The 26,161-nt window shown below is 50.2% G+C and overlaps 1 protein-coding gene and 1 long non-coding RNA gene across 2 annotated transcripts; both read right to left on the bottom strand.

Moving 5' to 3' along the window:
- Window positions 1-4,247: 4,247 nt before the first annotated feature.
- Window positions 4,248-9,416, bottom strand: CBX8 (chromobox 8). The gene is made up of 5 exons (XM_081898423.1): window positions 9,068-9,416; window positions 8,424-8,467; window positions 8,164-8,229; window positions 7,965-8,031; window positions 4,248-7,721 (listed from the first exon to the last, which is right to left on the bottom strand). The coding sequence occupies exons 1-5, from the start codon at window positions 9,134-9,136 to the stop codon at window positions 6,873-6,875; spliced, it is 1,095 nt and encodes a 364-aa protein (XP_081754549.1). The 5' UTR covers window positions 9,137-9,416; the 3' UTR covers window positions 4,248-6,872.
- A 12,925-nt stretch (window positions 9,417-22,341) lies between these two features.
- LOC309362724 lies at window positions 22,342-23,377 on the bottom strand. The gene is made up of 2 exons (XR_014165094.1): window positions 23,280-23,377; window positions 22,342-22,537 (listed from the first exon to the last, which is right to left on the bottom strand). It is a non-coding gene; the product is annotated as an uncharacterized lncRNA (long non-coding RNA).
- Between the last annotated feature and the right edge of the window lie 2,784 nt (window positions 23,378-26,161).

The following is a 26,161-nucleotide window of genomic DNA, read 5'->3' as shown; positions in this document are numbered from 1 at the left end:
TGACCAAACAGCGGGAGGCAGTGGAAGGCAGGAGTGCCTGGCGTGCTCTGGCCCAGGGGGTCACGAAGAGTCGGACACGGCTAAACGACTAAACAACAACAACAACAACAACAAATCCCCTGGAAGGACTGTTCTGCCCTAGTCGACACGGAAAAAGGAAAGCGGCCCGACGGAGCCTCCGCACCTCTGTCGTCCAGAATTGAAAAAGCCAGGCTGTCAAAATAAATCCTGGACGGCTAAGGGGATGGATGGTTCCCTGCTCCTCTCAAGCTTGGGCAAGTCCGAAACGTGAAAACTCAGCAGTTCCGTATCAAGAAGTGCAGCGGTTCCAAACACAGCTTGTATAACACCACCTAAGGAGGGAAGTCGCCTAAAAACAACAAAATACAGGTCTCGCCGCCTTTCCTAAAAACAGCGGAGGAGACGGCGAGTTCCTTGGCTATTTTCAGGAAAGAACTCCAAGACCCGGAGTAACTGGATCCCTGCCAGAAACTGAATCAGATCTTTCCTCCCACGCCGGCAGCGCATAGGAAGCGAGGCTGGATGCGCAGGGCGCGACGGGGGGTGCGGGTGCTGGCGATAGAAGGAGAGGCGCCTTCCCACGCGTCGGGGGTGACCAGCCTTGGCGACTGAACTGCATCCGGGACAGGACTTTCGTGTCAGCTCAAACCTCGTGACACCTGGGCGCCAAGCTCAACTCAGTGCAGACATTGACAAGGAACGGAGGAGGCCGGGAGCAGCCTTGAACACAACGGGAAACAAAGAACGGTGCCTGAGCCAGACCGCCGGCTTATCTAAGCCGGTCTTGCCTACACTGGTTGGCAGCAGCTCTCCTGGGGACATTCCCAGCCACGCCGGGAATTGAACCAAAGCACCTCTTCATGCGAGGCTGAGCTACCGGTCTGGCGCCCGGCTCTCCCTTTTGGACAAAGAGGGGAGTCGGTGTTTTGAAAGGAATGCGGGCTTCCTTGATACAGTGGTACCCCGGGTTACATACGCTTCAGGTTACAGACTCCACTAACCCAGAAATATTACCTCGGGTTAAGAACTTTGCTTCAGGGTGAGAACATAAATTGTGCTCCCGCGGCGCGGCAGCAGCAGGAGGCCCCATTAGCTAAAGTGGTGCTTCAGGTTAAGAACAGTTTCAGGTTAAGAACGGACCTCCGGGACGAATTAAGTACTTAACCCGAGGTACCACTGTATGCTCTCTTGATCTCAGTAAGGGAACAGTCCTGGCTGAGCTGATCTTTCCGGGAGGAGACGCAGAGGCACCGTGCAGGGACTACTAAAAACATCGGACTAACACCAGCGGGCAGAACCGGGTTCAAATCTCCACTCAAGCCAGAAACTCATTGGCTGGTCATTGGATCCTCTCTCTCTCCCGATCCCTAATGTTGTTTTAAAGAGGACAAGTGGGAGAAGAGAGACCTCGCTTTGCCCCCCTCGAGTTGCTTTGGAGAAAAGACACGGTAAGAATCATAGGAGCCAACCTCTAGGAGCCGAGGGGTCTTTGCCCCCCCATACAATATTTGAGGGGGCCCACAAAGTTGATGTGCATTGCCATTCAAATGGTGATAGATTACGTGGGGCGGGGCTTACCTTCCTCCCCCACCCAAATACTTTTGTTCAGGTTGTTAAGAATGGTCCTAAATAAATATGAATGAGATGCTTCCAAATCGAGAGCCTTTGGGCGCATCCTTCATGAGGACTGGATGCTTCTTTGCAGGACCACGCAACCCAACTTAGGTGCCAGCTGCCCACAAAATTCCCCATGAAAAGGCCGGGCACCCACACATTTCGGCGCCAGGGCCATGCACGCTGCAGGGCACCCACAGCCCCGGGAACCCCCGGTCGCGGGACCAAGCTGGCTCTTCTTGCGTTTCTGGGCTTGCTAATTGCTGGCTTGGCGTCGCGCACAGCCGAAGGGAAACATGCCGCAGCAAACAATAATTAAGCGAGCACCGCGTCTACGGGAAATGAGACGCTCCCGACCAAAACTTGGCTTTTCTGACAGACAGAACTGTTCGCTGTCCTTTCTCAGCGTGAGACATTCAGGATCCAAGATGGCCAGAGATGGCTGGGATGCAAGACTAGGTGGGCGAGAAGGGGGCGAGAGTGGAAACTCTACCTCCAGGAAAATCCTAAAATTAAATCATCTAGTCGCTCTGGAGTTGCCCCTCTCTGTCCTTCCACCCACCCCCGTTTTGTTGTTGTTTTTTCCCGAAGGTAAGGCGACTTCTGGGGGTGGGGCGCTCTTATAATTCAGAAGTTTCTTAATGAAATGCAAGCCGCGGTTCGTTCTGTGGCTACTGGCTCATCGCTCGCTTGAGAGAGGGTTTTATCCCGCTTAAATATACGAGAATTGTTGCTGCTACACATACAGACGACCCGCAGCAACATGAGCTTACTCATGAGTAAGGTAAACGACTTCACGGACCCCCAAGACAAAGGGTGCTAAGAGTTAGGGTGGCCGTGGCTGTTCTCAGAGGCAGCCAGCGCGAGTTGTACTCTATTTTTCTTTTTTTTAGCAGGAAAGAGCACGGGGTGCCGGACGGCTTTTATCATTCTCCAAGCCAGAGTGCTGCCTGCAGGATCCCACTTGAACCTGGGAACCTCAGATTTGAATCCCCACTCAGCGAAGAAACTCAGCCTACCCTCCCTCTCAGGGTTGTTGTGCCAAAATGTACGAGGAGGAGGATGGGATGAAAAGTTAACTTTTTCAGATCAGGCGTCGGCTGTTCTCCTTCAGGGAGGGTTGTCCTTTAACTCGCCCCGCTCCATCCTCCCCCCACCCCCGCCCAAGTGAACACAGAAAGTTATTCTAAGTCTAAGCCATCTATTCTAAGGCATCGAGTGACAGCCACCCTTGGGTGCTCCGCAGTCTGGCCAGATTAGCAGAACTCCTGAGCATTTCGCTCTGTCTGGTCATGGGAGAAGATAGCTAGGACTTGGGGAGACCCGCAGAGGACGCTCGGCATGAAAACGACTTCTGCTTCCCCAGAGCTGCCAGAAATGCGATAGCACTCTCCTAGCAACGTCAAGGCTAGCGGAGAGTGGGGAGGCTATGGAGGCAGTTCCGGAGAGAGCAAGAGGACGCTTCTCCACTGCTGTTATCTCCATAGCTAACCTTGAGCTTCAGCCGCTCCTTAATCCTAAACGAAGCGCAGCAGGCCAGGACTGTCCGGCCCTGTTCGGCACGAGCTTGCCGTCCTTGGCTTGCTGCATTTAAAATCTGAGGTGGGGGCGCATTTCCTACTCTTAGTTCGTACTTTACCTCAAGCTCTCCAGACCAGAGACTGGCGATGCAGAGACTGCTCCTCTAAAGGTTAAGATAGGGCTTTCCTTCCCGTTTACTTCGCATTTGCTCAGTTTAGAGCATTACTTGGAGTGTGATCCCATTGATGACTTGGCTAAGAGGAAAACTTGCATCGTGTGAGCATTTCCTACCATTGAAGTCAGTGGGAACGCGAATGAACCTCGCGATTCTGTTGGATGCAATAATGCGCACGCGCAAGCACACACACACTCCTGGCCCCGCTCCACTTAGAAACCCAGGAGAACCGCTTAGGAACCTGCGAGGGGGAAAGTCCGAGATGGACCCCTGCCTTTCAGCGTTCACCCATGCAGCTTCCACTGCTTGGTGAGTACCAGCTAAGCAACAAATAAAAATAATAGGGTTCTACTCTCGTTTTTAACCTCCGGTATATTCATATCACTGTTGGAATGAGTGGCAGGGAGGTCTTAGACTGGAAATAATGTGGCAACAGGATGGGAGTTAAAAAAACAGGCCGGTAGAAGCAAAGAGACCAAAGCAAACCACTGGCAGAAATTCCTAGCCCAGTTCCCTTTCTAGGCTGGTAATAAATTTTATCATCTGGCTGGGCTACAGTTCAGTCTACCTATGGAGATCTAGGTCTCTTGCAGGGCTTAAATGTCTTCTTAAGCTACCCCCGCCCCCCTTGAGAGATGTGTTCCAACAAAGATAGTCACAGGCAGCATCTTTTCCCTTTGACTGAAACATCTCACTCAGGAAATGGTACCCAGCACAGCCCCCTCTGGTTACTGCAGCAGAAGCACTGCTGAGTCAGCAAAAGTGGCCCAGTCGCCTCCCCACCTCCCCCCCCAACCCAGCCACAAGCCTTTCCAGCAGGGAAACACACTGCCAGCAACCCTCTGTATTGCAAATGGGGGGGGGGGTTGCATCTCTCTTGCACTCCACAGAGCAACAAACAAAACAAAGCCAAGTCTCTATTTACAAAGTCGTATATATATTTCAGTTCACATAAAAAGCAGGTACTGTATTAGACATTCAACACTGGCCGAAGACACCTACTTAAGCTTCACTTCTGAGACTTGTTAGGCCAGATCCATGATTATAGGTTTTGTATTTTCTTTTCCTTTTTTTTTTTTACAAAGAGAATTAAATAACTCACACGCACATACATTCAATATATGTAACTATGTACATACACATATACACCCACATGTATGTTTAGCTTTTATATACCCATGGGCATGCGTCAAGAGACACACGTCCGTCAGTGGCACAGAGCCACCTTTGACACCTGAGGAGGTAGGGACCGCATTTGTGATCTCTTTTCAACCCAAGAGGCATTCCTCCTGGCCACTACCCTTTCCCCAACCCCAAACCCTCCAGCCTCTGTAGCAGGACTACGGAAACCTTTGTCAACATACAAAAAGCTGACATACATATTCCCCACCCACCTCATGTAGGAGAACTGAACGCATCTGCAGTTTGTTTCATGAATTTTTTGAACTGAGTTTGAAATATTGGCTTCATTTTAGAAGGGAGAGGACAGAAAACAAGAACCTGACTTACTTCCCTTGGTACAGTCCCAACGAAAATCCCCACATTTGTTTCGTTGGAAGGAATCTCCAAAATAATGAACAGAAGCAAGAAGGTGGGTGAAGAAGCAAGACATTTCTAGTTGAAACCAGGGAAGGGAAACAGCCCTCCTTGTGCTTCCTTCTTACACCCAACCTTCATCCTCCCCATGTCTCATTATGCCACATGTGCTTTCATCCCCAGCGCCGTCCCCAAATTAGAGCATGCTTTCAAAGGTTCCAGCAAGTAGGCCATTCAGAGAAAAGACAGAGAAGGCTACTCACCCCCCCCCCCTGCCAGGCCCTTAGAGACTGCTAGACAGATTTGTGCTTTTTGAACCAAGAAGAGATGCTTAAATCAATATCTATTGGGACACCACAACACCTGCTAAACACAAACGAGAGCAAAGCCAGCCTCCCATTCTGCACACATCCCCTCTTAATGTGGGAGGGTCTAACGCAGGGTTAGGAAACAAATTTGCATTCCCGGGAAAAAACAACAACTGAATATAGCAACGCATTTTACAAATCTTCAAATGTCAAGAGTGCTTTATGCAAGGGAGCAGGAAAAAGGGGTTTATGTTCAGCATAAAACTGGCAGGTGAAAATAACTATTTGACTGTTGATCACAGAAAGAAGAAGAATCTCGTGTGGGACTGGGGGTAAGAGGGGGGGCAGAGCAGAATATACTTCTTCCCAGAAAGTACAAGAGAAAGAAAGCCACATATAAACAGGCAGCTTGCTTTGTAACTGATCCTGTGCCCCTAATTAAGTGTCTTTTAAAGAGGAGCTGCTTTCTCAGCCTCTATAATGGAGGCTTAACATTTCTGAGAAAGATAAAGATCTTCCCTAACACACCTTTTTAAAGACCCATCCAACAACCAGGGAAGAAGGTCAATTGTGGGGAAGTTGGGGGGGGGGGAGAGAGAGGAGGTTTACTTTCAATGTAACAGCAGGATCGCCTAAAATATGACCAGTGAGATACTTTCCTCCCCAACTTTTCTGGCATGTAAGGAATGTAAACAGATTTTTCTTTTTTTGGAGTGACTAGGGAAGGACGAAAGAAAGAAAGAAAGAAAGAAAGAAAGAAAGAAAGAAAGAAAGAAAGAAAGAAAGAAAGAAAGAAAGAAAGAAAGAAAGAAAGAAAGACCAGAACAAGTTAAGCTAAACTATCAGCTCAGTTACTTCTCCCCACCCCGTTCTCCCCACAAGTCATTTTAAAGTGCATGACAGCAGCTACACTTTTTCGGAATCTTGAAACATACAAAGCCCCTTTTCCCTTGCAAGAAAAGGTAATTCAAGTTAATACTTCTTTGCTAAAACATTTTCGGTTTTTTGTTTTTTTAATTGACACATTTTATAGCAACAACTTTTTAAAAAAACAAAAAAACTGGAGCAAAACATATGAAAGACAATACTGTAAAGTCAAGTGCTCCCTTCAGCTGCCCAGCTAGAACAGTTGTGTATACAGCACACTTGATTGTACAAAGCAACACCTTATAATATAACAATCAAGAAACTGGAGACCTTTTTTGTCCCCCCAGGTGAATATAATACCCCCTATTTGCCCTCATCTTCTTTGGGGGAAGGGACAGGGTAAAAAAAGGAAAACAAACAAACCAGAAAAAATGAAATCAATATGTTATAATTAGCTAATAAGGTCATTCACTATCTACACCTGCTCTTGCAACTGAAGAAAGACATACATCAGTTCTGTTTTTTTTTACTGTCCTTTTCCAAGAGCCTTAAATAAAAAACCAACAACTTAGAGTTGAAATATATATGTATATAGATATATATATGTATTTTTCTTTAAATAACATATTTACATCTAATAGAAAATATAACTCTAGAGATAATTTTTCCAACCAAAATTGAAATTGGTGGTGAGGGACTAAATGAATGAGTTAAGGACAGGTGTTGCCCCCCTCCCCCTCCCCCAATCCTGTCCAATAAACCAAAAATCCAGAACCAGACAACAACCTCTACCCCAAACCCTTTAGATGCCTCCTCTTCTCAAAGGGAATTCATCGCTTTTCCTTGAAGAACCCTTGGTCTGTGCTGCTCTCCTTAATGGTAACTGTCAAGAAATTAGACGTCACATCAGTCACTACCACTTTCTCCAAGTTGTTGAGAGATGGGCTCCAAGCTTCCTCTTCCGGGTCACCAAGGATCCTGGAGACAGGGATGCGGGCAATGAGAGAAGGCCTGCCAGCCTGGGTCCCTATACCATCTCGGTATAAGCCGCCTTGGCTCGCAGAGCTGTGCAAGATCTTAGGGGCGCCCAAGTCCAAACTACTTTGCCCTTTCGGATCCAGGAAATCTGCCCTGTGCTTTGTTAGCCTGGGGGGGTAGGCCTCAGGTGCACACAGCTTAATGCCGGCTTCTGCTCTGGGGCTGGAGACAGCGCTGGGTAACTCAGGCTCCCTTCTCCGAGCTAACTGGATCACACTGTGTCCTGAACTGAATTTGGCTGTGCCCGGGTTAGCTGCCTCTTCCAGTTTCCTGGCTTTTAGGTAATCGACCACGGCCTTGTCCCCTGGCTCCACCAATTTCCGCTTGCAGGCCACGTCAGCCGATTCAGGCAGGTCTTTGTAGAGCTCCTTCCTGGGCTTGGGGCCTCGCTTTTTAAAGGCTGCTTCAGACCGGTCTTCCTCTGCCCCAATCCTGTTTTCCTGGATGGTCTCCACTCGGGAGGTGTTGGTGGTAACAGTGGCAGAGGTGCTTTGAGGGGGCAATGGGATTTGCCTCAGTCCTTCCCTAGCACGGGAAGTAGAGCCCATCTCCTGGGGGGACCTTCCTGGGTATGGCACCCGGATCCCCCTAGCAGAGTCGCTACGGAATTCATAGGTCTTAGCTTTGGCTTTTGCCTGGGCCTGCAAACAGAACAGAACAGATAAAAAGGAACTGGATTGATCTAATACTTTGCCACAGCAGCTTCATAAATTTAGCTTATAAGGCTATCACAGTGTTTGTTTTTCCCTCTGGCTCACATATAGATATAAACACAGCAATGGAATCATCCCTCATTAGCAATGCTGCTTTTGGATGTGATTTCTGTTACAAGTAGTCATTTGCCAGAAGACACCTCTCTCTTTATCCTGTACACTTCCTCTTACCTTTAGCAAAAACGTTTTGGGTTTGGGGCCTCGCTTCTTAGGACCATAAAGTTCCATTTCTCTTTCCCTAAATGAGGTTTTTTAAAAGAAAAAAGGAATATTTTTTTAAAAAAAACAGAAGATCATAGCATCAGATTAGCACTGCTCCAAAACACAGTGATATGGGTGAAAAGTAATTCCCCCTGCCTAAAGAGCATACCTTTCCTCAAAAGCTGCAAGCAGACGCGCATCTAGAATATTTTCCTCAGGTTCCCAGGTGCTGTATCTAGCCAAAGGAGAAGGAAAACAAAATGAGGTGGTGTGAGGGGTTGTTTCTTTAATGCGTTCTTATTTTCCAGAACAGAACGAGTGCATGGTAACTTAAAAGATCGCCCAGTCCATCCACTGCAAAATAAAACAAGGCCAACACCATCCTAAATACACATTCCACTTCAAGGACTGCCTTTGACAGTTACTTACTTCTGAGACCAGCCCTTCCATTTCACAAGATATTCCATACGACCCTGCAGATGTCAAGAGGAGAAGACAAATTAGCATGCATTTCAGGAAAAGGAGGGGGGCGGTCCAGAAGAATGCAATACAACGCTCAAAACCATGCTTGTAATAAAAACCAAAGGTGCACTCAAAAGCATGTGTCAGGCGTGTGGGTGTGCGCAGTGTGTATGTGTGTGTGTGGTCAAAAGCGTGCCACAAAAATGCACATACAAGCGGCAAGGGCGAGAGAGAAATCCATACATGAAAAAGGGGGCGTGCTGCAAAAAACGTGATCAAACATGCATGCAGCGAATGCGTGCAGCGAAAGATCCGTGCAGCAGCCCGAACGGTGCATGCATGCAAAGGAAGGAGGCGCAGGAGCCGCTTTCGATGGCGGTGGCGCTGGCACCGTGCGCAACGCGAGCAGCAGCCCGGGCGGAGCGGCGGGGCTCCGGAGTGCTGCTGCTGCTGCATCAGAAGGAGAAGGCAGGGGGGAGCAGCCGGGCCAGCGCCGCTCGCCCGCCCGCCCGCCTGCCTGCCTGCCTGCGGCCTCGCGCGGGGCCTGCGGGCCCGGGGGCGGCGCGCACAAAGCCCCGACGGGCGCTTCCCGTGCGCGCGAGGGCACCTACTTTGCGGATGCGTCTCTTGAGCAAGGCCTCGGCCGCGAACACCCTCTCGCCGACGGCGGAGAGCTCCATGTTTACTCGGCCGCGGGCAGCAGGAAAGCGGCGGCGGCGGCAGCAGCGGCGGCGGCCAGCCCAGCCCAGACCATAATACTCCGCTCGCTGACGTCAGCCTTCGCCCTCCCTCGCCTGCCTCCGCACTTGTTGCTGGCGGAGCCTGGCTGCCTGGCTGCGTGCGCGCTCGCTCCCTCGGAGCAGCCGCGGCGGTGGAGGGAGAGCAGAGGAGAGAGGGAGGCCGCCGCCGCCGCCGCCGCTGCCGGAGCTCCTCCGCTCGGCCTGGGCCCGGCTCTTCCCCCGGCCGCGCGGCGCCCGCCTCCCTGCGACGTGAGCCGCGTTTCAATCGCAAGGGGGCGGCGCCCAAGGAGCAGGGAGGCAGGAGGGGGCGGGCAGGCTGCGTCCCAAGGAGGAGGAGGAGGAGGAGAGCAGGGAGGGGGCTCTCCAGAGGGGGGAGGGAGGAGGGGTCCTCAGCTGTCTGGTTCTGGAGACCGGGGTGGGGGGAGGGGTGCACATCTAGGCAGCCCTCCCCAGGCGCCCCCCCTTCCCCCTTTCGCAGAGAGACGCTGCAGCCTGGACTCGCTGCCGCTTGCCAAGGCACTGGGGCCCACGGCCTGATGATCTCCCTATTCACCGTGGGGTAGGGGGTGGGGGTAGAGGGCGAGGATGCGGGGTGGGGGTGGGAAGGAGGGTGGAATAAATTCAATGGCATTTCTAGAAGCCGATGATACCATAACGGTTTTATTGTGTGTGTGTTTCAAACGACTTATTTACAAAATAAACGACGCCTCCCTAAGCCTTGCAGAGAACCCCCTCCCTATCCGAAGATCAGGCGTGTTGGTAGAATAATAAAGGGGGATGTCCACGCCGGGTGAATGGGGATGCCAAGTTCCCTCGGCTTGGGGTAGTGGATAGGTTTGGGAAATCGATGGCGTTCTCGATCCTCTAGGCAAGGGCGGTTTGGTAGCGAGTGTGGCGCGCATTGCAAAAATAAATGAAATAATTTAGCCTATCCTTCACACACACCCCCACACACGCCCGCCTCTCCTTCCTCCCACCGCGTAAAGTGCCTTTTAATAGCGTGAGGAGGAGGCGGGACCAGAATGGGTTAGGTACCACCACCGAAGCCGCCAGCCAGCGCGCTGCCTTCCTGCACCCAGCTCAAGCAGACGCTGCATTTCCTGAGCAGCAGCAGCAGCGACGTTTGTGCAGAGAAAGGGATTTGGAAAAGAAAGGGGGTAATAGCACTCAAATGCACACAATGGGCTGAAAAAGTCGACTCAGCAAGCGAGCCCCCCATCTCTTTTTCGGTGGCACCGGAGGAAGAGGAGGACTGCTGCTCCTGGGACTGGACCTCTTTCCTTCCCAAGAGCCAGACACACAGAGCCAGGTCGCTTTCCTAGGCAGCCCTCGGTCGCCAAGGAAAAGCCTCGCTCCGCTCCCTCGTCCACCTCTGCCGAAACCAGGGGGGCTCCTGCGCTTTTCCACGAGCAAAGCGTTCTCCTTCCTCTGGTGTTCTGCTGCGTAGAAAAGTTGAAACGCAGCAGCCGTTCCGTTTTATGGCAACATATTGAGCAAAACTCGGTTGAACTTTGACTTAAGGCATATTTGCAGCATGACACATGCAGACAGATACGGGGACGGGGGTTGTGCACGTGTGTGAGAGAGATGCGGAAATATGCGATAGAAAAACCATAAACGCGCGATTTGCGCGGCGGAGAAAGAGTCTCTGTTACTTATTACCGATCTTTATTGACCTTTCCATCCTAGGTGGGGAGGGATCTGAGCGGTAATAAAGCTAAACAGGAGATCCTAACTTTGCCTCCTTACTTGGCGGTAAGTTCCACGGACATCCATGACTCCCCACTTCAGAGTTAAGCACGTGTGGGATCGGAGCGAAAGAAACCTACTAAGCTGCGATCCTAAGTACACTTCTTTGACATCAGTTTGACTTTACCAACAAAACGTTTCCTGTGAACTCCGGGAATGACGGGCAGACAAGGAGGGAGTTTTTGGCTGGATGGCCCCTCCAGAAGTCAGTTATGCCGGATAATTTTGACGTGATCACCAAATCAGGCTTCAAGATAAACTGTTTCTGTCCAACTGCTTGAAGTCTGGAGGAAAAAACAACAAAACTCACTCCACAGGGACAGACAGACTTACTTACTATTCAGTACTGTATACAGATTTTCTGTTTCAGATGCTTCGCTGTGCTTGTGCTGATAGGGTATAACAAAGGACCAAAAGTCAATATAAATGTATCAGAGTTCAGATCAATAGAGTAGCTAGTTGGGAGTTTAAAAAAAGATACCCAGATAGTTAACCACGATATAGCTGCTTCCCCAAGGATGGATGGATTAGATGGAGGTATTAAATATAAACCTATGAGACAGTCACATTATATATTGTATTATGGGTTAATAAAGCATATAACACTGGCGTGGGGAGACGACTACACGAGGTTATTTACAAATTACGTAAAATAAAAATAAAATAAAATAAATCACCTCATCGGACAATAGCAGCCAAAACTTTTCTCCTTTTTAAAGAAGCCAGCCGTGGACTACAAAGTCTTTCTTCGCAGCAAGAACGAGCGGTGCCAGCAATACAGCTGTTTCTGCTTAAGTTTAAATACTTTCCAACAGTTTGGGTAGTGAAAATAAAGCCGACCTCAAGAGCCTATAATACGAGGCTCCGGTTTCCTCGCGCCAAGTACCTCTGGGCTTAGCTTTTCGCAAGTTTGCTCGAGCAGCAGAGAAAGAGAGAGAGAGAGAAATAATAATAAATAAATAAAATAAAATAATAAAACGTAAGGGCGGCTGTGGGAGAGGAGCTGTTGAGGCGTTTGTCGCGTCCCACTAGGGGTGTCACAAGTGTCTGGGGGTTTGTAAACAAAGTGGCCCCGTGTGTGTTGAGCGATCAAGGCGTTTCTCTCCACTGAGAGACTCTTCCCCTCTTCCTTCGACCTCCCCTCCCCGCACCGTCGGGCTCCTCTTGCCGAACCATCCTGCAAGTTTCCCCCCTTAAGCCGCCTCCCCCGCCCTCCATCCCCTTTAAATCACTAATGGCTCTTTAAGACTGCAGCTATTTGTTTTAAGATACTATTTCTCTGCGTTTCATCCCTCAGTGACTTTACTGCCTCTTTACTCCAGTTAACTGTGTTTACTTTTCAGACGATTTGAAGGGACTCAAGAAGAAGTTCAGGCGCTGCGCGGAGAGGGGAGTTCAGATAGGCTGGGAGTCATCCCCCGCCGGGTTTCAGAAACCGGGGAGGAAGGAACCACTTTTCCTTCTCTGTTCCGACGTGATCTGAACAGAAAGGATGGACTCGACCGGAAGAGTGGTATGATTCAAAACTTAAGATACATTCTGGTGCTATTTGCCACGACCAGGGGCGGAGGGAATATTTATAATAATATATTTTTTTAAAAAAAGTAAAGAGTTTTGTGCAGCTCCTAGCACAGTGCTTGAGCAAAATAAATCAGATAGCTACAGTAAGATCCCTTAGTTAGGTACGCTCGTGATATCAGAGGCAAGGATGTGCGGTGTTTTCCATTCTAGCTGAAACCCAGCATTTATCTCCACGATCTTACGTATTGGCCGTTATGGCTTCAGCAGTCAATCAATCAATCAATCAATCTCTGCCTCGGAGGGATTCCTCTGAATGGTAAACTTGGCTAGCAAAGGCAGCAATATTCAACATGTTTCTGAACAATCTGGGGACAGGGTTTTTAGGGCAGGTTTATTTCCAAAAACGAAACAGCTTTGGCGTTGGGATCAGAATTATAGTACAAAACTTGAATTTAGCAGTATAAAGTTTAGAGGAAGGGTGAGGTTTGCCTCGCATAACCATCTCCTCACGCTCTGTTTTCTTATTGCCACTGGGATAAACATTATAGTAACAGGCCACCTCTGGAGTAACCCCCGTGTCTATTCCACGCACCCCGTTGGGTTTTCACCGTCTGTCCCTCACACCTCTACCTGCTCCCCTCCCAAATAAAAGCACAGTACAGACTAGATTAGCTTGTAGGCTCCGGTGCGAAATGCCTGTTCCGTTTCCAATCGCCTTGCTGGGACATCTGAGCTTCCCCAATGTCCGCGCGCCTCCGCTTGGAGAAATAAGGTAAAGGCTTTCTCTTCCACCTTGGCTCCCTCCATCTGGCTGCAATTTTGACTGTCTTGGAGCGAGTGCGTGCGCCTGTGTGAAAGTGGAAATAAAACGGTCTAGCATTGCGATTTTATGAAGAAAAAAAATGCCAGCAGTTCCATTTAGGATCGTTAGCAGCGTGATAAATTAGCTCCCCCTTCTCCCCGGCTCGTCTTCGCCCCCCCCCCACAACACACACATACACAGCCTCTGCTCCCCTCCCTCCCGGGCTCTCTCTTTGTGTGCGCGTGTTTATTTAATGGAACAGGGGCTGCCAAACACCTGTTTCCTCCCCCCGCGCGCCACGACGCGTGGCTTTTGTCTCGGCGGGCTCGGAGCTGAAATCGGGGGCCAGGAGAGCGTTAGGAGACCGCAGCGTTGGGCGGGGTGTGCGGGAGAGCAGCTAAGGCGATGTTTTCCCCATTAGAGCTGTATTTGCAGTGCGATATGGAGAGAGAGAGAGGCGGGTGGAGGAGAAGGACCGAGAAGAGACCTGCCCGGGGATGCCTCGGCCGAAGGGCTGGAAATAAGAGGAGGAGGGGCCCGTTCTGCGTTCCAAATGGGGATCTCCCCAAGGCTGGCTGCCTGTCGATCCCTCACCCCCCCCCACCTCCGCTTCCCAAAAATCTCATTCGGCAGCCTGGGGATATAGATCACCATAGTCATACCGAGGCTGCATCTGAAACAGCCTGGAGGCGGACAGCAGGGAGGAACGAACCAACAGTGCGCATTCTGATATAGTTATACTGTACTATGATGCAGTAAGGAGCGCGCAGCGTGCAAACAGCGTACACACACACACACATACGCAGTGACAAACCTGTGGTGCTCGGATCCTGTCGCGCCTGCGCGGCGATTGGAGGGAATGCCCGAGTCAGGTGGCGTCTCGCGCGTGCTCGCGTGGCCCGGGAGAACCAGCCGGGGGCGTCGCGGAGGCGCGAAGGGAGCCGGAGAGATTGCGGGATGGCTGCGCCCGAGATTGCGACACTGTGCCCCAGACTTACTGGTCGGTGCGAGTAGAGAAGAAGAGGTTGCGGCGTCGGTGGGAGAAGCCCGCGCAACACTCACGCAGCAGGGACGACACACGGTGCCATTTCCCAAGCAGTCGGGATTTTTGTTGTTGGTGATGGTTTTTTCCGAAATCAACCCGAGAGGGCGCGTGTAACTGCAGAGTTTACGCACATGACCTCACAGCAAGCAGGAGGACAAAAATTTAAAAAATAAAATAAAGAAGTAATTATTGTTGAGCTTTAGGTGGCATGGTCCGTTTCTACTTACCACGAAATCAATATAAACTTTAAGCCGAGGTGGACCTGAATGCAGGCTCCAGAAAGACGATCGAGTCAATCTAACTCTCTTTTATTCTTTTGCAAATTGGTAAAGGATCACAGCTCAATGAAAGAGTATCTGCTTTTCATGCGGAAGGTGCCAAGTTCAGTCATCTCTGGGTAGGGCTGGGAACCACTCCCTCCCTCCCTGAAATCCTGGAGATTCGCTGGCTGCTAGCCCGTGTAAGAAATATTGAGGTAGACGGATCAGTGAACTGACTAGACTGAAGGCAGCTCCTGATGTTCCTCGCGTGGACAGAAGCACCTTCCTTTTTTCCTTTTTTCACTTGGCTGACCCAGCCAGCTCCGCCCCGCCCCTTTGCGCATTTCCTCCGCATTTGAAACCCATTTCCCCGTTGTGTCCATAGAGGCCGTCCAATAGCTTCCAAGAAGCTCGGTGGTGAGCGCGCGGGTGTTGAAATGAAGGTGTGCAGAGAGTGAGGCGTGTCTTTCTCCGCCTGTGTCTCTGTGTCAAAAGTACTCCGTATTAAGTAAGTGAGCGAGCGGAGCATGTATGTGCAGAGGCGTGCCTTTGTTGCGCTTTGTGGCCTGTGTGCATTTGTGTGTGGGCGCAGGGCACGTGCCACGGTTCTGCAGCGCTCATTCATACGAACACCAGGACAATCTCTCATTGCAAAGGAAGAGTCTTCCAGGTAAGTAAGTGCAGCCCAATCTTCAACGTGCCATCTGGAAAGTAAGACTCAGCAGGTGCAATGAACATGGACTTCGAGGAATTGTGTAAAGCTAGGATCTCACCTTTCACTTGATGCTCAGGAGTGCACCTTGCAAGAGTCTATGGGCACCTCCGTGTATTTAGACAGCTGTGTCCCTTTTGCCTTTTGCTTTTTTCCTCTGGACTCTTGATGTGCATCTGTGCAGTTTGAATGGATGTGGGTGAGACGCATAAAAGAGGAATCCTTGCAGCATAAAAGCGCTGACGGATGTCAATTTTATCCCGATCTGTGACCACCAAATTGTCCTGTCCCATCATGAGCCCTAAGGGCTGCTGGAGTCCCCTCTCCCAACATGCTAATGGATCGTGGGATGTTGTGAATGTTCTTGATGTGAGCGTGGGGTCAGGGGTAGCAGTTACTATGGACGGGAAATCACCAGGAGGTGAACAGAACTGAATCGTGGCAGCGCAAGGAGTCTTGCTTGTAGGAGATGATGTCAGGTTAGCAGTAAGTGTAGAGCAAGACTATCATAGAATCATAGAACTGTAGAGTTGAGAGGGACCCTCAAGATCATCTAGGAATATGCGGTTGCCCCATATGGAATCGAACCTGCAACCTTGGCACTGTCAGCACTACGGTCTAACCAAATGAGCTGTCCAGGGTATCAGGGTGGTTGGCGCCAGAAGTTGTTGAGCTACAACTCTCATCACCCCTCACACCATTAACTATTTTGCTTGAGGCTGTTGGTGGCTGTTAGTCCAACACCGTCTGGAGGGCACCGCGTTGGTTACCTCTGGCGTAGAGGGATGGGGTCGCGAGTGAGTGCTTTGGTGTGTGGTTTATGGGGGCAAAGGGCGCGACTAACCCAATAAATACGGCGCGCGTCTCTCCTCCTGTCAGCCTCCCTGTCTCTGCGAGTGAGGCAGAGGGGAAGGGGCGGGAGCTGTTTTGCAAGTGACAGGGAGGCGACACGTGGACAAGGCAGCCGCAGCTTCCTGCCAGGGGAAGGTGCCCCCTGCCCCGCACCCGTGTCCCTTCAGCCTGCGTCACCCCTCTGGGAGAATGGGAGAGGAACCAAACACCAAATGCTACGCACAGATGCCTTTGCAAGGGCTTGGGTCTGGGGAAAACCATCACCCTGGCCAGTTACAGACACTCTCATCTGATAAGGATGATCATTATCATTATCCACATAATTAGTGTCTCTATTGCCGGTGGAACTCGCTGCAACGGGATGTAGCGCTGGCCACCAACTCGGGCGGCTTTAAAGAGGAAAGCCAGGCCAAGCCATTCAGGGTAAGGCTATCAATAGCTACTAGGCACGATAGCTAAGTTCTGACTCCTCTGCTGGTGGCAATAAGTCTGAGGTACAACAACGGGGGAGAGCTATTGTCCTGGATAGCTCAGTTGGCTAGTGCGTGGTGCTGATGACACCCAAACGCCCAGGGTTTTTTTAGGGTGCGTAGGAAGGAAGCTAGTCTGAGCACAGTGTACCAAACCGAGAGGGCAACATAAGATAGCAGCGCCCTTAGCTGGGATCGGGGGATGTGGACAGGGGTCAGCAAATTTCTCCCTGCTGAAGAACCGAGATGTCCCCAGCAAACATCCCCTAGCCTGCCCTTGGGATTCTTAATCCCAGTCCGAATATTAGTTTTTCTTCAGTTACTGGAGATTTTACATTTCTTAAATTTTTACTTTTCCTGAAATCTTTGTTCTATTGGACAGATGTGCATCCCACTTGCAACCATTTTTGTTAAAACAGATCAGATCCTATGATATTTCTCTTTTTTAATAAATAAATAAATTGTAATTTTGTGGAGCAGAAAGACAATGCTGTCTCCCCTTTGCCTTTCACACCGCCTTCAGGCTTTCCCTGGAACGAGCTGGGCAATCTTAAATCCCCTCCCTCCAAGAAAAACCCTAGCTTATCAGGATTCGCCCCTAGGTTTCCCCATACACCCACACTGCCTTGCTTCGTAGTGAGTTCACCCCTTACGCAGCCGCCCAACCCGATGGGGTCCTCCATTTGTTGAAAACACTTGGCCGGGAAGGCCAAAGCAGAGCCAAGGCCCGCGCGTTGTGCATTTGGTCTTCAAAAGAAGCGGAGGGAAGGTCACGACCCTGAACCCAGGAACCCGAACCTCCCGTGGCTGTATTTAGCACCCGCCCCCACGAAGCAGGACCAGTCCAATCCATTTCAAAGGACGCCCCTTCTTGTAACCAAGCCTGCTTTAGTAGCATCCAGCAGACGCGAAAGGAGCGGTGCGCAAGAAGGACGGGCCGGACCTTCCCGTCGCTCGCCCTTGTGACTGCCCAGTCTGTGCTGAGGGTTCTCGCTTGAGTTGAGCAGGACTTTTTTATTTTTTATTTTTTGGCAGCGCCCGCCGGCTTGAGCAGGTGGCGGCCTGGAAGAGCTGTCCTTCTTCCCCTGCAGGCCAGCGTTGCCTCGGAGCCAGGGGCTGCCGTCTCTGGGCGGCCCGTCCGAGGCAGGACCCAGCGGGTTTCTGCTCAATCCCATCAACGCGCTTGGCTGCCCCGGGGCTGAGGGGTGGTGTGAGAAGAATGAAGCGGAAAGGAGGGAGACCCCCGGCCGCGGGGACCTGGAAGGGGGGAATTGGGGCGAGAGGGGACGGAGGTCAACGAGGGCTGACCCTGGCTGGGCTGCGGCCAACCAAGACCCTCCCCCGCAGCCTGGGGGCAAGGGGACCCCCTGCACCCCACGCCAGAGTCAGAGGGCAACCCTTAAAGGCCTTTTAAAAAAGCCTCGTCCAGTTCACCAGAGAAGTCAGAAAGAGGCGGCGGGGAGAGGCGAGACAGTGACCACCAGCAGGAAGGAAAATGAGTGCCGGCCTCGCCCCCTGGGATTTACTGAAGTGCTTATTTGCATGATCCGGTTCCCCCTTATCTCAGTGTTCGCCCAGCGGGTGTCCTCCGCATCCTTGGACTGCCACTTCCATCAGGCCACTCCTCTATCAGATATGCAACTGTGCTAGCTGAGGCTCATGGGAATTGTAGTCCAAAACATCTGGAGGGCACCAGGTTGGTCAGAAGAAGGCTGACTTCACCATCAGACCACTTGACACAGTGCGCCTGTTCTGTCCAAATTCTAAACCTCCTTTATCAGTAGAAGCAAAGGATGGTAGTTAGTCTGGAATGAATCCAGACCTGTTGCGAGTTGCCAGTCTCCTGTTTAAAGCTCTTGGTTTCATGTGGAGGCTTGGGCTTCAGTATTGCACGCAGGTCCATGGGAGTTAGACCTATTGGATCCTGTGGGGTTTACTTCGGGATAAAGATCGAGGGCTAAAGCTCCCATCTTATATTAAACTGAATCGAGGGTAAGTTCTGTAGATCGCAGAGGCTCAACTTTTGAACTCAGGGTTGCCCTGAAAAATCGATTTGGCCTTTATAGCAAGGGTGGGGAATTCCTCTTCTTCCAAATGTTGCTTAACTGCGAATCACTTCGTCCTTGACCGCTGACTATACGGACTGGGGCTTACAGGAGCTGGAATCCAACGAAGTACCGAGGGCAACAGACTATAGTTTATAGTTCAAACCATGGAGAAGAGGCTTCTCCTCCCCCCCTCTCTCTCTCTGACCCCATCTGCACTGTATATTTAAAGCCGCATCAGACCACTTTACACAGTCTTGGCTTTCCTCCAAGAATCCTGGGAACTGTAGTTCGTTAAGGGTGCTGAGAATTTTCAGAAGGCACTTTCTCTTCTTCCAGAGCTACAGATGCCAGAATGGTTTAGCAGCCTCTTGCCAGGGAATTCTGGGAATTGTACCACTGTGAAGGGAACAGAGGCTTCCTAACAACGTTCAGTGTTAACTAACTACAGTCCCCAGGATTATTGGGGGGGGGCGGGACATGTGACAGGATACTGTTTTAAATCTATAGTGCAGATGGGGCCTTTGTCACACTCCCTGGGAACATAAATCGCTTTTCTATCATACTAATCAGCAGTGAGTCTTGCCATAAATGGCCTGTCCCATTAAAAACAGGGCGCTCTTCAAATCTCTCCAACTCATCTGTTTAATGCAAATATCAAAGTAAAATCACACATCCGTGTTATAAGAAAGCGATAAGGATCGTAAAGCACTCAGTACCCGCCCCGGGTTACTGATAACAGAATCAACTCACAATCGAGGGAATAAAGATGAGGGGGCGAGGGATACACACCTGCGGGAGCAAAGCCCTCTATTTCCCCGGCTGACTCATAGTTGGGTGTTTAAGAAGCTGCCATTAAAAAGCACTGTGACCCAACTGACATGAGGTGGTGGCTGTAAGTCATCACCCGAGGTCGCGGTCACTCAATATTGAATGGGCCGATTGTGAACTCTCTTGGCTTAATCTTCTGCACATTTAGTGGCAAGGGAATCTTCGCTGATTTCAATGGAATTTCCTTTTAGGCTCATCTCCGAAAGAAGAGGTTCCTGCAGGCGGCTATATGAACGACGCAAAGTCTGCTACTTGACTGCAAATCCCATCATACCTGACTGAACATTGACCCTACTGCCAGGGGCTTTATGGAAGTGTATTGCTTTATATATAGAACTCCTTTGGGCGGCGGGGGGGGGGTCTTTAAACTTGTTTGTAAATCGCTTAGGTACTTTTTTGTTGTTGGAAGCGACCCATAAGTCACCTACTCAGAAGTAAGTGCCACTGAATTCAGTGGGGATTGTTCCCGCGCAAGTACAGTACGATTGCAGCTTGGGCGTTCGGCATAGAGGTTTGCATTTAAGTCAGTCCATTTAAGTCCACGTGTTTTAAGGTCGGGGTGTCATAAGTGTTCAAGGAGAGGAAAATATTGTTATTCTGTTATTACATTTCAATTCAGTCGCTTCTCAGGGGGATTCAGGGCCTAGTGCCTGCATGCTTCCCTCCATTTTAACAACAACCCTGCGAGGTAAGTCAGTCTGAAAGATGGTGACTGACTGCCCCAGGATCACCAGTAAGTTTAACTGCTGAAAAGGGGTTTAAATCCCAAATCTCCCCAAATTCTAGCTCTTGACCGCGCTGGATGTCTATGTACAACCACGTTGCCAACAACACACCCGTCCTATTTAACATGTTGGGCAACAACTGATAAAAAGCTTCATTTCTCAAAGACAGGCGCAGCCTCACTAAATCCTACTTCTTCTCCCACCCCCAAAAATAAATAAATTGTGGGATGAGAGAAAAAGAAGCTCCAAAGCAGCTAGTGAACATTCCTTGAAGACGTAAGCTTGCATTTCTTCTGTTCCCAGCTAGGGCTGCTGTTACAGTAGCCAGGAAAAAACCAGAATATATATTTACTTTCCTTCCCCTCTCCCTCCCTCCGTCACCGCCTTCTTGAAAAGCAGCTGCTGCGGTCCTCGCCGCTGTTCGGCCACGGGAACCTTCCCTTGAAGCCAAGACACACAGAAACGACCATAGCCAGGGAGTCTCGGCGGCCGCAGCAGATCAGAGGCAGCGCCGGACGCGCAAGGAAACTGACCGCGGCGAGCACTGAGTCTGCGCCAGCGAGGCGCTGCGCCAATAGGCGCGTAGCTCGCGGGTCATTGGCTGGCTGAGGACAGCCGACTGGGACTCGATGTGGTTGTTGCTAGAGCCTCTCTCTTTCTTTCTTTCTTTCTTTCTTTCTTTCTTTCTTTCTTTCTTTCTTTCTTTCTTTCTTTCTTTCTTTCTTTCTTTCTTTCTTTCTTTCTTTCGTCTGTCTGTCTTTGGAATGTGCCTGACTAGATCACGGTCCTTTATTCTGCATTTGGCTATCTGGTTATAATAAACGCCATCCCTGCCCTCAGGTTGTTGTTTCCACTAATATGGATTAATATTACAGTATTAGAGCTTCCCAGCGTTAGGGGCATGTTCATCACTACAGGGACATGGGAAGTGAGTTTCCTGCGCCGTACACTTGTGTTTCAGTGTATGGCGATGAGAGTAAGAGAGCACTCGTGGTTTTGCTCCGGATTAATTAATCTGCATTGTTTTGGGGGATGCGAATTGAATTAGAGTCCTCTGACTCCAAACTTCAGTCAAATGGGGCGCATTAGAAGGGAGAAACCATCCTGTGAAACTATCTTGACCAGCGGGAAGGGCCATAGCTCCGTGCGATGTCCCTGTCTTGTGTATACAAGAGCCCAAATGCATATGGCTTGGACTGTGAAATCAAGAGCCCCAGTCTCTTGCTAAAAGAAACGCAGGAAAATGCTCGTGCCCATCCATCTCTCGCCGCGGGGTGGGGCAAACACCCTGCAATGGAAATCCTTGGGCATGGGAGTAGCCAGGATTTTTGTAAGGCTACTTTGTTAAGGGGTCAGGACTTTTGTAGGAGGGGCGGAACCGGCGTGATTGGTCAGTTACCGTAGTTAAGTATTGCCATTGTTTTACGTGAACCCCCCTTGACCGCGCCCATGTCCTTGGGGGAAGTTGGAGAGACAATCTAGTTTATCAAGCATCATCTGCCTACACAGACACACACCTAGCACTGATAAATGCAAGGAGAGAAACTTCCCAATCCCAAGCAGGCCAGAACAAACATTACTCCCACCTACCCCATTTCTTCCTTCCTAGGCAAGAGACATTCCACTTTCAAAGGCAACAGATAACTGCGCCATATTGTACCTGGCTGAGGAATCTAATCGAACAGCTTCCTATTTGGTCTTGTGGAGGCAAAAGGTGTGGCGGCGGCGGCGGGGGCGTGGATTCAGCTGCTCTTTGAAGGAACCGTTCCTAGTGGTAAATCTCAGTTAACACACAGCACTGGGACGGGAGGAGGGAGAGAGACCTGGACAGCTGTTATCTCCGACCATAACTTAATCCAGTGTATGGCTGGATACACCCACCAATACTATTTTAATTAATCTAAAATGCGTGCATTGTGTTCTGTGCAAACGATACTCTGTGCCCTACATCTCCCGTTTATCATTTAGCTAGGGGAAATCTTTCGGGGAGTTTTGGGGAGCGGGGGTGGGGTGGGGGTGGAATCGCAGTGAACACACCTATTCTGTTTGCCTGCCAGGATCAGAAGCTGCAAACGACTCTAGGTTCCCTTATTTAAAACCAAGTAGCAACCTCAAAACAGACGCTCAGAAGAGCCCAGTCCACAAAGCCCACCTAATCCAGGCCGTTTTAATTATCTTGCCCTGAAGTTCTCGCGCTCAGTTTGGATTTGCTTGTGAACCCCAGTCTTCCCGAACTTCTTGAGCTGCTTTTTGTTCTCTTCACCCTTAATATTTACGAGATCCGTGGATTTCAGGTGCTTCCTCTTTCCGATAAGAAGCGCTCCGGAGGCTGATATGCACAGAGAAGGGCGAGAGAGGGGGAGATTTGAGGTTATGAGCAAATAGTTATTTCACCCTTCGCTCTGCCCACTTTGCAACTTTTTTTAGGTAGTCTGTCATGCTGCCTAAGTTTCACGGTTTGCAGAGAGAGTGACACGTGTGCAGACGCTGACGGGGCTGTGCGCTCTTACCTGCGAAAGGAGATGTCACCACAAGACTGCTGCCGGACGTGTGTGTGTTTCATTCTTAGTCCTGTCAGCCCTCTGAAGAGCACAGCTGTAGCCGATTTCCTTCTCCCCCTTTCCAAGCCTGTCGGAGATCTACCCCGCCCCCCTGTTTTGGGGCAGCGCCCGTCCTCAAAGCGCTGCATCCGCGCCCTAGCTTTCTGTTAAGTAGGAAACCACCAACGGTCGTGTGGTTGGTTGGAGTCCCTGTTTTGCTTCGAAAGCGGAAGGCAGGGGCTCAAGACGCGGGAGGTGGGGTGGGGACACTCGGAAAAGACTTGCAAAGTAACTAGTCCGCATTGAGCAACATCTTTTTAACAGCCTACCCAAACCGCCTTGGTAATCATCGATATTCAGGATTAATTGACACAGAGTAGGAAGGGAGCAGCTTCTGCATGTCGTGTTAGGACAGCCCCAGTGACCTGTCCCTATAAAATAAAGGTGCCTGGAAGTCAAACCACCTGTTCTGGCTGTCATCACCCCGCCCCCACATTCCGGTCGCTAAATCTGAATATCTGAAAGCATTACCTGTTGGATTTCTATGTTACGTCGCTGATCATCGGCACGGGAGTGCAGACATTGGAGGAGAAATGGCAAGCCTGAAAATGGCTGCTAGTCTCATTTGTGTGAGGCTCCTCAGAGGCTCTTGGAAGGGACTCTGGACATGCTCGTGTGTGGCACTCTTTCTCACGGATGCCATTCAGAGAGGGAGGGGGGCTGGGTGTGCTTTGCAATAGCAATTCCCTCTGTGCTTTATGGATACTGTTAAATCCTGATTGTGACAGCAGGTTCGAGAACTAAGGGAAGTCTGGAACCAATGGATCCCTGTCACTTCTCTGGGGAAGGTCAAGGGGAGATTCAGAAAATCATACCCTTCTCCGCCCAAGGAAGTGGTTCATTTCTGCCATGTTAACTGGTTGCTCCACCTGTTCCAGGCTTGGCACAGACCATCGCGTTGCCTCCCACAAAATCACTTTTGCCTGCTGTTGAACCGGTCCAGGGGCTTTTCTTTCTAATGAGAGAGAGAGAAAGGACCAAGAGCTGTTCCTTTTCTCTTTCTCACAAGGCTAGGCTCTGACTGCCTACACAGCACAAAGCCAATTTAAAGCACATTCCCACTACCACAAAACATTCCTGGGCGTTGTAGTTAACCCCTCACAGAACTACAATTCCCAGCAACCTTAGCAAACTGCAGTTCCCAGGGTTCTTTGAGGTGAGGGAAATGTATTGCATTTGTATCACATATCCAGAGTACATTATATACTCTTGAGAGGTACTCAAAACTGTGTTAGGCAGATCAAAAGTTTCACTAAATCTGGGTGGACGAATCCATGACGTCACAGAGAAGGTGGGAAAGGGCTGCTACTGGCGTCCGATGCTTATATAGATAGATAAACTGATATTCACCGAAATCAACATGTCCTGCTTTTGGGAAGCCCGGCTTCCTCCTAAGCTCAGAAGTAGACGCTGGTTCTGGTTAATACAGCAAGGGGATCTGCATACCTTCTGCATAGTCATAGGGACAGGTTGGTTATTTCTTCTCCCATTCCACTCTCCCTCACCCCGCTGTAAGATACTCCCCTCCGGGCTGCAGCCAAGTGGTGGCACGGATTTGAGGCCTGGCTGTCTGCTATCCTATACAGATTCCAGATTCCATCCAAAAAGACCTCCCGAAGATGTGGAACAACAACAGCCCCTGGGGCAGGCGCAGAAAGCAAAATCATAGATGCGGCAAGCGGTGGGGAGTGAGGACAGAGTCGTACCAGGTGTTGCAATATCGTAACTGCATCAGTGCAAGGCGAATTGTCTTCGTAAAGAGCAGAAATACGTGAACCGCCTTGAGATCTACGAAAGGCGGTATACAAATTTTAATAAGAAGAATAAGAATAAGAACAGGGGCTGGATTCTGGGCATGCAAAGGAACCCGGCCTTGAATTGGCCTTCTCCTGCAACGAGCTAAGCACCAGAAAAGCAGGCAGAAATCACTCTTTCTAGAGATATAGATTTTCCAGCAACTATAACAGATAATAAATAAAACAAACAAACGTAAACAGAGCACTAACAAAGTTTTCCACGCAACTGCAAATACACAGACACGTTGAACCTTCGCCCAAATCAAGGCAATGTTGTTCCATAGGACTTTCCTGGAGATATCAACCATCCTTGATAGTCTTCCTCCTAACTCCTGGAACCCAGTGTGTGTGTGTGTGTGTGTGTGTGTGTGTGTGTGTGTGTGTGTGTGTTCTTTTAATCTCGCTTTCCACACTACTGTACTCCCTCCGAAAGCAGTTCGCTTCCATTACAGACGCAGACTTACAAAGTGAAAGGACGAAAGGAGAGAGTGGAAAAGGTCAAGCAGCGAGCAGTTTAACGATGCTGGGTGGGGAAAGTGATGAGTTATAAAAGAGGCATCTCTCGTCCAGCTGGGGCCTGGTTGTTGTTCTTGCTTGCACAGGGGTCGGGTGTCCTGTGACTTTCTGCTGGGTCTTAGAACTGCGTGCACTGGCAGAGGCCAGAAGTCACATGACCTGCCACCGGCCCTTGGAGCAAACAGGCGAAGGATGCTGCCGGACCAGGCCAGACTCAGAGCTCTCGCCTTCCTGTCGGCTGCAAGGATTCCAGTTCGACTGGAGTCGCTGTTCCGTCCTAACTTGCGTGCATCAGACTGTGGCGCTGTGCCGGATCCCCCATACTTGGCACTTCCTTAGGTAACTTCAAGCGCCTCACCTGTACCCGGTCTCAATAATCTCCTAACAACCCTGTAAAATAGACGAATGTGATTTTTATAATGCTCCAGTCTGGAAACGTAGCTTGCCTAAGGTCACAACCTGGATCCTCTTTATATCTTTACTTATAAGTAAGCCCCGCTGCGTTCAGTGGAGCATATTCCCTTGCAGTTGCGAGATCAAGGCCAGGGGTGCCAACTTGAATCAAATATTGGGTGGGGGGGCAGGTAAGCCCTGCCCAACATAACCGATCACATGATGTGGCACACAAACACCATTTGAATGGGAATTCCCCATAACTTTTGAGGGAACCGGCCCCCTAAAATATTTAATGGGGGGGGGACAAGGGACCACAGGAGTTGGCTCCTATGGGCAAGTGAGATTTGAACGGCGCGGATTAACCGTTTCCTTGCCGCAAGGGGAATAAATTCCATGGGAATCAAGCATGCTTAGGGTGGAAGAGATTGCAGCCTTAACCGACCCATCACAGCCAGTGTTGGACTGAGACCATAAAACTCACTGCAAAATCTTGGAGCAATCACTGCCTTTCAGCCTAACTCAGCTAATTAGGAACACAGAAATTCCCGTATCCTGAATCAGACCATTGGTCCTGCTGGTTCTATGCTGGCCAGCAGTGGTTCTCCAGACAGGGGCATTCCCGGCCCGATCTGGAGATCACAGATT

Source organism: Podarcis melisellensis, assembly GCF_964234715.1.
Source record: "Podarcis melisellensis genome assembly, chromosome: 2".
NCBI lineage: Eukaryota > Metazoa > Chordata > Lepidosauria > Squamata > Lacertidae > Podarcis > Podarcis melisellensis.
Note: the sequence above shows the minus strand (reverse complement) of the source record. Positions and strands in the feature narration are given on the sequence as shown.